Source organism: Drosophila ficusphila, unplaced genomic scaffold (assembly GCF_018152265.1).
Source record: "Drosophila ficusphila isolate 14025-0441.05 unplaced genomic scaffold, ASM1815226v1 contig_636, whole genome shotgun sequence".
Taxonomy (NCBI): domain Eukaryota; kingdom Metazoa; phylum Arthropoda; class Insecta; order Diptera; family Drosophilidae; genus Drosophila; species Drosophila ficusphila.
The window spans coordinates 3,135,040-3,148,049 of record NW_025064569.1 but is presented as its reverse complement, the minus strand read 5'-3'; the positions used below and the strand labels follow the sequence as shown (position 1 = coordinate 3,148,049).

At 35.9% G+C, this 13,010-nt stretch overlaps 1 protein-coding gene across 1 annotated transcript; it reads right to left on the bottom strand.

Moving 5' to 3' along the window:
* Positions 1-880: 880 nt before the first annotated feature.
* On the bottom strand, positions 881-8,370 carry LOC108101761 (presequence protease, mitochondrial). The gene is given in 4 exon segments (XM_017206226.2): positions 881-1,487; positions 1,490-3,489; positions 3,543-4,122; positions 8,290-8,370. Coding segments are annotated over 3 exon segments (3,096 nt in total). The 5' UTR covers positions 4,115-4,122; positions 8,290-8,370; the 3' UTR covers positions 881-963.
* Between the last annotated feature and the right edge of the window lie 4,640 nt (positions 8,371-13,010).

Below are 13,010 nucleotides of genomic sequence, written 5' to 3'. Positions count from 1 at the left end.
CCTTACACTAAACAACACCGTGCTTCCCCAGTCAGATGATGTAACATATCTTGGCGTACATCTCGACAGACGGCTTACCTGGCGCACGCATATTGAAGCTAAACGAACTCACCTAAGGCTGAAGGCAAATAGTTTGCATTGGCTTATAAACTCCCGCTCCCCACTCAGTCTGGACTACAAGGTCCTCCTCTACAATACGGTTTTGAAACCAATCTGGACTTATGGCTACTAGTTGTGGGGCAGCGCCAGCAACAGCAATGAAGAAATCGTGCAGAGAGCCCAAGCAAAGATCCTAAGAATTATCAACAGGGCACCGTGTTACGTTCGGAGTGTAAATATTCAGAGAGACTTGAGTGTACTCCCCGTCCGAGATGTAATTGCGCAGCGCATGGAAAATTACTACACAAAGCTGTCAACCCATCCAAACCACCTCGCTAGAGCATTGACGTTGGTATGTAGCCGCTCCCGCCTTCATCGTAACGACCGTCCCATCCAGCGACAATTATTAGGACAGTCAAGCATAAATACAGTTTAAAAAATTTCTAGAATAATGTAGTACTTTAAGATTTTAACACATTTTGTTAGTCTCGTAAAAGAAGATTCAAAATAAACAACCAAAGTCTACAAAAAATAAAAAAGTATGCGATAGGACAATAACGTGTTGTTTTGTTGTTTTTTAAGGCTCTTAATAGAGCTCTACTTTAAAACATTTTTTGCTTCAGAAGACTAAAAATTTTCCATTACCAAGTATATTGTTAACCCCTTTAAAACAATCCAACAAAAACACGAAATTGTAGGGGAAGTTCGTAGTTTCCACATAGACAAAATACATAGATACAAGTAAATTAATAGGTTAAAAAAATGTTGGTACATGGAGAACTTAAGTTGTTTGGATTTCTAATTCGCGTGTATAACGAATCATCAATTTATTGTCAAACGAATAATATTTGCATTTATTATTTATTAATTGATTATTTTCCATTTTTGACCAGTTTGCGTTTCTAAATGTTTATTGGCTGGACCCAAAATGCATTTTCCCCAATGCTTCGACTCTTTTTTAAAGTAATTTTCTATACAGTCCTGCAAATCATCATAGGTTACAGACAAAACTTGCGAGCGATACTTCTCAAAATACTCCTGTGAAATTTCATAAAGGAAGTTATCAACTCCTATATTTCCGGGTGCTATTGGCGAATCTAATTGTTGCAGCACACCAAGTTTTGCCTCAAAAAGGGATTGTTGATCCATCATATTTTCTTCCGACCGTAACCAATTATAAGTATTCTCGAACACATCAAGCGTTTTGATTGAATGCGGATCGCGGTAACTAAAGAAGCTAAAAATGCCATCAGAACTAATTTTTGCACCGGCTCCATATGCCCCATTCTGCTCGCGAACCACAGGCAGTAAATATTTGGCTGAAAGAAATTTTGCCAAGACTCGCAGAGTTGGATGGTCTTGATGAAAGTAAGGGACAGTGAAAAGACTTTAGCGCAGTAATTCACTGGTATGTTCATCTCGTATTGCTGGCAACTAGGTTCGAAAAACAGAACCTTTTTAAACTCCTTACATTTTTCCAAACCAGGCACTGTCTCCAAAAAACTTCTGTAATGATTAACAGCAGATAAACAGTAAGATTCTGTGCTATTTATGGCCGAACGCATATTCTTCTTGTCAAACACTTTAGTTCCGATTGATGTCAATTTCTCACATATTTCCTGAATACTGCTTTCTTGTACATAATGCTTCATGAATTTTATATGATCTAGTCCAAATAACAAGGACTTAAGTTTACCAGTGTCATTAACTAATGCGTTGGCACCCAACATAGCATAAAGGTGTCCAGAGCCCACCACTCCTACGGTTAAATTTGAAGAATAGTTTTCTACAAGCATTTTAAGCCGGTGTGTATCTTCGAACATAAAGTTTTTTAACAACTCTTGACATAAGTAAAACATGTCTGGTACATTTTTATCAAGTGCATGAGTACTCATTAATACGCTAAGTTTGCATCTTCTTGAATCTTTAAGATCTTCAGTTAAATTTACCTTAAATTCAATACCACCGGTTTTGGAAAGAATCAATTTATCGAGTTCCCGATAATTATATTTGCTGGTGCCCATGGCACTAATTACATTGCAAAACAATGGCATGAGTTGTGTTTCTTCTTGACTTAAGCCTGTTACATTAAACAAGCTCTTAAAATACGTAATATCGTTTGTAGAAGCCTTGCAAATCTTAGTCTGTACATTTTGAATATTCTGAAGAAATAACTCCGGCCATTTTGGTGGCTCGAAGACATCATTCATTTCAAGACAAGGTAACACTTCGGTATTCGGCTTAGACCTTTGAAATGCCTCTAATTCCAAACCATTCTTATATATTTTCTGCAAACTTTTCTTATCAAGGTCTTTTATTTTTTGATTTAACAACTCTGATTCAGCCCGTTTAAATTCTTTCTCAAAAGACTCGTCAGGCGACATAGTTAGCGTTAGTCTGTGGTTGTTATGTGCAAAATATTTTTCCATTTTATTTTTAAAGTAGTCAACGTTCTGACTTAAGCTTTTCCGCAGCCGTGATATCATTTGTGACACGCGAAGGTTGGCAACTACGTCGCCATCATGATTCCACAAAGAAGTAGAATTAAACAACAAAGTATTTCCGAAATGGGGACTCTGATGTTTCAATGACAACTCAATATTGTTTAAGACACCTTCGACATGCTCCGACTCAAAACCATCTTCCATGGCTTTTGAAATTGTTGTATCAAAAAGTTTGATGAATTTTGAAAAGTCTTCAACTTTAAGGTCTTGTAATCCTACGGCGAAAGCTGTGTCCTTAGTATCAGACGAATAACCCGTGCTTTGGTTGTAACCACCGGAAAAATTTGGTTCTATTAAATTCTTGTAAAACGCAGAGTTGGGTCCACGAATTAATACCTCAGACAAAACATTTAATTCAAAACTCTCTTGTATATCGGTTGCATCACACATTAAAAGAGCAATAGCAATTTGGTTTTGTCGATCAATTGTAGCACCAATATTATCTTTTCTGTTAGAGATATGTACATGACGGGGTTGTACCCATCGTTCTTGCTTTGGTATACTACTGAATGAGTTGTTAATACAACCTTCCTGTGAAAAATACTCTTTATCAAGAAGAGCAAGTGTTTTATTTACATCAAATAATCCATACGAGTATATACGAGAGTTACTTGGGTGATAATAATGTCTATGGAAGTTAACCAAATCAGCGTGCGATAGTTTGGGTATTTCCAACGGATTTCCCCCAGACACATGTCCATACGTGTTGTCAGGAAATATATTATTGAGCAAATTCTGTCCAAAAACTTGCGCATTTTCGGAAAAAGCGCCCTTCATTTCATTATAAACCACTCCTTTAATCACAAGCTGTGTATTTTGGTCATGTATGTCTTCATGTTCTAACCTCCAACCTTCTTGAAGAAAATCCAAATAGGCAAGATTTGGCCTAAATAAGCAGAGATTAATACCAACCAATTTGTCCATTTTATGTTATCTTACCTAAAAACGGCGTCCAAGTAAATCTGCTGCAAGTTTCTAAAATCCGTTTCATTCATTGTCGAAAAGGGATAAATTGTATAATCTGGACCAGTCATTGCATTCATAAACGTCGCTACCGAACGGTTTAGCATTTTAAAAAAAGGATCCCGAACAGGATATTTTTTTGAACCGCATAACGTTAAGTGCTCCAAAATATGTGGAAGGCCAGTTGAATCAAAAGGTGTGGTTCGAAAATTTATGGAAAATACATTGTTCGCATCATTTCGATCGATGTGCCATAATTCCGTACCAGTTCCCTTATGCCGAAGAGTATAAGACGTGAGGTTAAAATCGGATACGTGCTCCACGCGTTCACATTCAAATCCGTGATATATTTTTCCTTCTGCAAATCTATATTTGTGTTTATGTATGACATGAGGCATCTTTTCATGGTTCTGGAATAATTTTACTTCCTCAACTTTGGCTCCAGAAACATCTTCAAATGTGGGCACTGACTTAAATCTTGGGATTAAGTATGGAGTCCGCAAAACCTGGTGAGGTGCAGACCTCATAAATTTTAACCGCGATAACATTGTTGTGACTACAAATGAAACACAGAAGGAAAATTGATGATTTAAGAAAATTCTAAAATGGATTTTTAATGAACTGTACAAAACACTATAAAACCTAATCAATAACAAAACACTATAAAACAAGGTTGGCACCGAATAGCCGAAGCGTATAACCAATGCAGTCTAACGTTACTTCTTTATATCTATGCAATAAATAATACAATTTTTTTTCGTCAAAAAAATGATATTCAAAGTTCATATAAATTTCTTCCCATTGTTGTTTTAATTACTTCTATTGCGGCAGCTTTATAACATAGTCTTACGATCCCGACTGATTCGTTCAAATCCATTCGATATTTACAGTGGCTCGCCGCTTATTTCGTACAGATACCTAAAAAAAAATTTTCTGGTCGTTATTTCTGCTAAACTAAGAAAGATAATAGAAAAATTTAAATACAGTATTTTAATAGGGAATATTAACTTGTTTATTGAACGAAAGCGATTTTCTTAATCTTAAAAGCAAAAAAATTATTTAAGGCAGGTTCTTGTGTCGAAAAAAAATCGATTTTTTTTTTTTTGCTTTTAAGGCAGGTTCTCACCTTGTAGGGCCAAAAAATGGACATTTAAAAAAAATTGTTTTGAGAAAACGGTTAAAGATAAAAATTTAAAATTTGTAACTTTATTTGAAATCATATTTATTTTGCGAACAAAAATTTCAAAATTTAAAAATCAAAAAAGGGGCGGTAGGGGGCGTTCCTCAGTTGCAACTTTTCAGCAAAAAGGTGTCCCGCTTACGGAAGTGATTGAGCCAAAACGGGTAATCGGAAATACAAAAACCAAAAAGATTCTTAAAGTGTACAGTACTATGCATAAAATGAACTACGATCAGAAAAAAAATAAAAATTGCAAAAGTTATTAGCTTTTAAAAAAAATTTTCGATTTTCGCGCTTTTTTTCTCACTAATTATTTGCTCAATTAAACAGTTTTCAATATTTTTGGATCCTAGTTCATTAGTTAAAGGAAACAATTAGGAACATTTAAAAAAAATTTGATGACGATTGGTTAACCCCAACGCCTTCAATTACTTCCGTAAGGTCCGAAGACGTGGTTCCGAGATAAACGCGCTTAAAGTTTTGGCTTCAAATGGCCGACATGTGCTCCATGTAAAAGCCTGTAAATCTTGAAATTTTTAAAATTTGGATCTGAAATTTGTTGAGCACATTCTTAAGGCAAGTTCTCACCTTGTGGCAAAAAAAAATTGATTTTTTGGCATATCGTATAGATACATGTTCCGAAAATGTTCTCAAAAAATTTCAGATCCAAATTTGAAATATTACAAAAGTTACAGACCCTTACATGGAGCACATGTCGAGCACCGGCCATTGGAGGACAAAACTTTAAACGCGTTTATCTCGGAACCACGTCTTCGGACCTTACGGAAGTAATTGAAGGCGTTGGGGTTAACCAACCGTCATCAAATTTTTTTAAATGTTCCTTATTGTTTCCTTTAACTAATGAACTAGGATTATCCAAAAATATTGAAAACTGTTTATTGAGAAAATAATTAGTGAGAAAAAAAGGGCGAAAATCAAAATTTTTTTCAAAAGCTAATAACTTTTGCAATTTTTATTTTTTTTTTCTGATCCTAGTTCATTTTATGCACAGTACTGTACCCTTTAAGAATCTTTTCGGTTTTTGTGTTTTCGATTACCCGTTTTGGCTGAATCACTTCCGTAAGAGGGACACCTTTTTGCCGAAATGTTGCAACTGAGGAACGCCCCCTCCCGCCCCTTTTTTGATTTTTCAGTTTTGAAATTTTTTTTCGCAAAATAAATATGTTTTCAAATAAAGTTAAAAATTTAAGATTTTTGTCTTTAACCGTTTTCTCAAAACCATTTTTTTAAAAAAGTGTCATTTTTCGGCCCTACAAGAGAACCTGCCTTAATAAAAACAAAATGTACAGACTTTTTTCATGCCGCATCGTATTTCGTGGAGCAGATTCTACTTAACTTATTATTTGTAATTTTACAGCTACTATTTTATATGTCCTTCTTTCTGGTTCAGGACAGCTTTGAGACGATTTCCCATGGAGCCAACTAACTTTTTAGTGGTTTCCACTGGAATTATTTGCCATTCCTCCATAAGAGCAGCAAATAGTAGCTGTAAAATTACAAATAATAAGTTAAGTAGAATCTGCTGCACGAAATAAGATGCGGTATGAAAAAAGCCTGTACATTTTTTTATTAATAATTGTTTTGCTTTTAAGATTAAGAAAATTGCTTTCGTTCAATATACAAGTTAAAATTCCCTATTAAAAAACTGTATTTAAATTTTACTGTTATCTTTCTTAGTTTAGCAGGAATAACGACTAGAACTTTTTTTAGGTACCTGCAAGAAATAATCTGCGAGCATAAGATTTTAGTTTCAGCGAGATACATTTTAAAACTGCGACTAGCTTGAGGAGTTAGAAATACGGACATACACGTATAAATCGGTCCGTATGGTGCTGCTGATCAAGAATATACAGTGACGAACATAATTATTGGCACAGTTGGCTTGTTCAACTTTGAGGCGCAGTTTCTCCTCTTAAAACAAAACATAAAACAAAATTTATTTACATAATATAATTAATTAACAACACAACCCAGTTTATTTTAATATTTTGCATCTTATAGTTAATTTTTAAAATTAAAATATCGAAAACAAGTGCCGAATCTTTCTGAACAAAATTATTGGCACACTTGCTTTTAATTTGAAATTTTGGCACAATTTTACCGATTTGGCCAGTTTTTTTTTTTTTTGATCAGCGCACAGGTTGACTGGAGTGACTGGAAGCGGGCCAAAATCATAGAACAAGTGAAAGTTAACCCGAAAATTTCATTAACAAAGATTGCAGATGAGGTGAGAGAACAGTTTTTGAAAAAATGTCTCCCCATTACGGTTCGGAGGACACTGCATAGAGCTAACTATACGTATCGGGTCGCAAAAAGGAAACCGCTTATTTCTAAAGCCAACAAACAGAAGCGATTGGACTATGCAAAAGGGAAATTGAAGTAGCCAGTTGATTTTTGGGCTAATGTCACCGTTTCTGACAAAAAAATTTAATATTTTCCAATCTGACGGTCGCCAAACTGTTTAAAAAAAGCCTTATATTAAACTCCTAAACAAAAACCCTGATATGTCAGTTAAGCATGGTGTTGGAGGCGTCATGGTGTGGGGCTGCAACTCCACTGCAGGTGTCGACGATTTCGAGTTTATAGAAGGAATCATGGGAAAAATAATATTTCGATATTCTTAAAGGAAACCTCCAAAAAAGTGCCCAAAAGGTCGCTAAAGCCTTGAGTCAACCTGTGCGCTGATCACTTATCAAGGATTAGGCGCCCTTAAAACGCTGCCCGATGCTTGTAATGGTTTAGTGGCTTCTGTCTATAATTTCTCCGATCTCACCATATAATTTTCCAAGATTGTGGAAATTCCAAATAATTTTCCGGTCCGATAATGTAGAGTTTTTATGTTTACCCCTTATTTTATGAAAAAAAAAGGTTTAAAAAAGGCAATTTGATACTTTTAGCTGGAAAAAGTTATACCATACCACTCAGGGGATAATAATAAATGTGTTTAAAAAAAAAACTGGCCAAATCGGTAAAATTGTGCCAAAATTAAAATTAAAAGCAAGTGTGCCAATAATTTTGTTCCGGAAGATTCGGCACTTGTTTTCGTTATTTTAATTTTAAAAATGAACTATAAGATTTAAAATATTAAAATAAACTGGGTTGTGTTGTTAATTAATTATATTATGTAAATAAATTTTGTTTTATGTAAATATCCCCATTTTAAGAGGAGAAACTTAGAGCCTCAAAGTTGAACAAGCCAACTGTGCCAATAATTATGTTCGTCACTGTATATACTTTATGGAGTCGAAAGTTTCCTCAAAGTGTTGCAAACATCTGCATGTAAGAATAAATCCCTAACCAAAGGCATTAGAAGTTTTATATATGTATGTACATACATACAAATGTATTAGCCGTCTAAATGCACAGGTAAATTCATGTGGTTCCATACATAACTCTAAAGGGTTTTACTTTGACCAAATTTTAAAATCTTTAAAAGGGCTTTCTTTTGTAAATTACCTATGGCTTATTTATGTAACTTTTTTTCTATGTATTTATTTTTTAATCAAAAGCCTAACAACATACCTCAAAAAAGCTGGTTTAAACTTATTGAAAACTAAAATAATACCCATAAGAATTACATTATGTGTCGCCGGTCAGTGATTATGCTTAAGAATTGGAACGATGGAATTGATCAAATTTAAAAGTTACGCATTATACTGTACAATTAGGAACATTTCAGAAAGCTGCTTTTCCGAGGAAATTTCCATTTTCCAAGGTAAAAAACCTTCTGCCCCTCCTAAGGGGGTTATTATCTTACGAAAACACCCTTGATTTGGTTCCCAATTTTTTTTGGGGCTGAGATATAGCTGGAGTCAAAATTCCGAAGTATTACCATAACTTTAGCTCAAGAATAGGTTCAAATATTTCTTTTAGTTGTGTAAATTATTTTGTCATTGTGCAGCCAAAACCTTTTGCTCGAATTTCGCGCAAATGCAGAGCGCAGAAAGTACTTTTTACCTATTTGCGATTTTTGTGGTAAGGGCGAACGAAGGACAAAAAGGGGACAAAAGAGGTCAAACAGCATGCAATTTGTTTCTTACAACGCCCTTCTTTATCCATAATATTATTAGTAAGACACACGTTTTACCTTCTTAATTCCACCTGGGAGCTGGGGCCTCAACAACTTGTAGAGGGTTCATTAATCTTAAGTGTTTTCGATCATACTGGTGATTAGCCAGAAGCGACTTACCCTAGTGGTGGGGCTGCCATTTAGCGCCATCTAGGAGTAGCGAAAGTTTTATTGTTGTGTCCATAGTAACATGGACGAGGGGTGTGCGAGTCCGGGGAGCCAAATTTGTGTTTTTATTTTTCGTGAGCGGTAGAGCATAGAAATTATGAAGACATCGTACTGGTGATAAGCCAGTAGCGAATTATCCTAGCGGTGGGGTGCCACCTGGCGCCTTCTAGAAGTGACGAAAAGTTCTATTGTTGGGTAATAATGGTATTGGATAGTAACGTGGACGAGGGGGTGTGCGGGTCCGGGGAGCCGAAGTTTGTTACTTACCCGGGCCTTCCGGACCGGAGGCCAGCGCTGTACCTGCTGGGCCACCGTCCCCCAGATTTGTAAAAAGATACTGTTTATTTTTCTCGGGGAACCTAAGCCTTCTTGGTTTGGGACCTGCTGGTCCCCCGACCGAGTATACAGCTATTTTTTTTATTTAAACAACTGAAATTATTCAAGCTAACTGAAATTATTCTCGCCGTCTTCGTTTTTGTTGACGTTCTTCACTGTTTTTGGTTGTCGCTATAAAGATCACTGGTGTCTGTGATTATCATCGTTGGCAGCTCAGCGCTCGTGGCTTAGGGCGTGAGCCACATGGGGTCATATAGGAGTCAATTAATTTTTAAGTTATGTCAGCTACCAAACAGGTTCTTTATTTGCTTATTTTAATTACACATATACGTTCTAGCTTTCTCAATCGTCATTCAAATCACTCTTTCTCTCTAATTTGTATACCCTTGCAGGGAAATATGGAGTTTTTAATAACCCTTGTATCGAGAAAAAAATAAAATTCGAAATGTTATCTTATAGCTGTTATAGGAAAGATTGAAAAATCTATATAGAAATAACGGAAATAAAATTATAACATCGTTGTTTTCAACCAAATATGGAATATAGAGTTTTCTAAAGACTCTTGAATAACGAATATAGCTGCCATATGAAAAATAGTCGAAAATATGGAAAATTATTAGAAACATCGACATAGCTTCGATGTTGTTAAGCCTTTATGTATTTTGCTCGACAAATTTGATAACTGCAAGGTAAATAAGCTTCAGCCAGCCGAAGCTAGCCTCCTATCTTGTTTTTTTTCTTTTATTTAAAAAAAAATTTGCGCTTTTTACTGCTCCGATTTAGCTTTCAGGCTTTTTTGCTACAATAAAAATGTCTTTCGGCAATTAAACCTTACCAGGCGGGAACAAGATAAAACCGCACAATTAAACCTTACCAGACGGGAACAAGATAAAATCGCACAATCTAAAAGTAGCTTGAATCCCTTAAAATTTGTTAAGATTAGCATATATTAAAAGACACGGCACGCGATCACACATTAGTCTGTCCCGCTGATTTACCGAAATCGGATCAAAGTGTGTCTACAACTAGAAAGTCCAATTATACAAAAAAATCGCGATGAGGGAGCTCATAGACCGGACAACGGCAAAGTTGTACTTGTGGCGGTTTCTGGGCTGCATTATGACCTCACGTCACTTGTGATGTTTGGAGTGACCATTTACCATTTAACGTATTCTTAAAAAAAAAACTTTTAAACGTTTATAGATATAGATTATAATGTTCCAGTAAGAATATTTTGTACTTTACAGCAACTGGACAAACTACAATGATTTTTCGGCTTCTGGGAGTTGTAACTGCTTTCTCAGACAGATAGTCTTTTTTTTTACTCAAAATGCATACGCATGTTGATTTAAAATTCAGGTTTTTCAAATCAGCTACCTTCCTTAGGCAGTACCACGCCTACTACTACTACTTCATAGGGACCAAACTGGAGTTGGTTTAAGGGCGACCACATACCCTTCTGTATAAGTTACATTCTTCTCGTGCTTCTGATCATAGTTGTGTTTTTACACATCCTGGGCCTTTTAGATCTGCATCCTAGCTTTGTGACGATTCTTTTAACAATAATTTTTTGCTAATATACATATACAGTAGAATCCTGTTATAACGACTCCGCTTATAGTGTCCGTCCGGGTGGTGCGACGAAAACTCGATGGTTTGGTTGGTCCCCATACTAACTTATATGAAAGGGCCTCCGCTTAGAGCGTTTCCGCTTTAAGCGACAAACCGCTTATACCAACGAAATTTTTCGAGAAAATTGAAAATTTTAACCGGATATTACGTCGTGCAGAAAAAAAATACATTGCAATAGTGCCAAATTTAAGCATCAAAACACGCTGTGAGAAATGTTTCTATTTATTAGTGATCGGCACCCTTGTTTGTGTGCGTAGCAGCGACACAAAGGATCTTACACTGTCACTACTCTTTGTTAGTTTTAGCTGTCGCCTTAACAACGTTGCTGCGAGAGAGAGAGAGAGAGAGAGAGAGAGTCAAAGTGCAGTGCCGACGTCACACTGCGTGTGCAGTCCTCATAGCCTATTCCATGAGATGTCCCGTTATAATTCTAATTGTTTCTGCTTTTTTCTGAGTAAAATTGAATTCGTAAATTCGCCAAATGTAAAATGTGCAATAATAATAATAATAATAATAATAATAGGGTAAGATGGGGTAAAACCGCCAAAAATGTATATTTGACGATGTCAAGCTATCATTTATAAAATGATCAATGAACCAACCCATATTTCTGAAAGTTTAATCCCTTGGCTACATAATTCATTTAGAAAGTTTTTATGTAGCTTTTATTTTAAAACAATTGTGACCGTTCAGAAGAAATGTTTAAAACGGCGGTTTTACCCCACCTAGTGCGGTAAAAACGCCATTCTGGTTTCAGTGTAGTTAAGTACCCAAATAATGTCAATAACTTCTGAGAAAATTTTTTATTCAATTCAAATGGATATTACATGTTACAACGAATATATAAAAGTAAAAATAAGAAATTGAAATTACAAAAAATTGGAAGGGACACTTTATCCTCTGTGTCATCGCTGTCTTCTACGTAGTCGATTTTTTTGGGACGTTGGCAAGAATTTTGTGTCATTTCGTTCTCGTCTGCCTCTTTTGAAACGAGTTTTTCCGTTATCAAATTGTGTGGCGTTTTTACCCCACCTTTTCGCGGCGTTTTTACCCCACGCGCCAATTTTTTTCGAGGTCACTTAGTTTGTACAATTTTGGAAATATTGGCTAACTTGATACATGTACATCAGTATCAAGGTTCGTACTATAAGCGGACACTTACCTCTTTTTTTTCAAGCCGTTCATTTACACTTGATTAAGCAATGTTAATAACAAAATATTTTGCTGCCGTCGAGTGAAACAAAAATGGCACAATAGAAATTGTCACGACAAAGCTGCAGTATTTCGACCGTCTGCAAAAACTGCGCATTATCGATCAGAATCGACATTATCAACGGTTACTCGTTTCGGCGCTTCATTTGAATTTGAAATCCAAATGGCGGTTTTACCCACCGGCGGTTTTACCCCATCTACCCTACGAATTAGATTGATCTACTGATGGTGTGAAATGAACATCAATAGACCAAGGAGTCAACTATTTTTTTCTTTTTGCAATTAAGAACCGATTTGATGTAGAAAAAGGCATTTACTTTTCATTTCGACAAAAAAAACTTGCCCGTTTTGGAAAACGAAAAAGTCTTGTGAAAGTGAAAATGGGAGCACCAATTCTCGTTTTCGAAAACGAAAACGAGAGAATCTTGTGAAAGTGAAAACCGGAGCCTGCCTGATTATATTTTTGAAGTGAAACTTCTTTAGGCGCGTTATGGATTTTCGGGGACGGAGTAAAACCGATTAATGACCGTCACGAAAAAGCAAGGATCCCCATCCCTTTCTAACCGCTGACGAACGATGTCTCTATCCTTCTCTATCCTTTCTCGCTCTCAGCGCGCTCGCACAAAGTTGAGAGCGTAAAAATTTACAAATAGAATGCGGTTGCAGTTGAAAAAGGGGTGAGATGTGTGAATGTCGAAAGGAATTCAAATCGAACAGGTTGCATACAGATATTAATTGGCACCATAATATCTATCCATTTTATTTGACCTAGAAATGAAAACACATATTGATATGTATTTGTCTTCTTCTTCTTCTCAATCGGTTT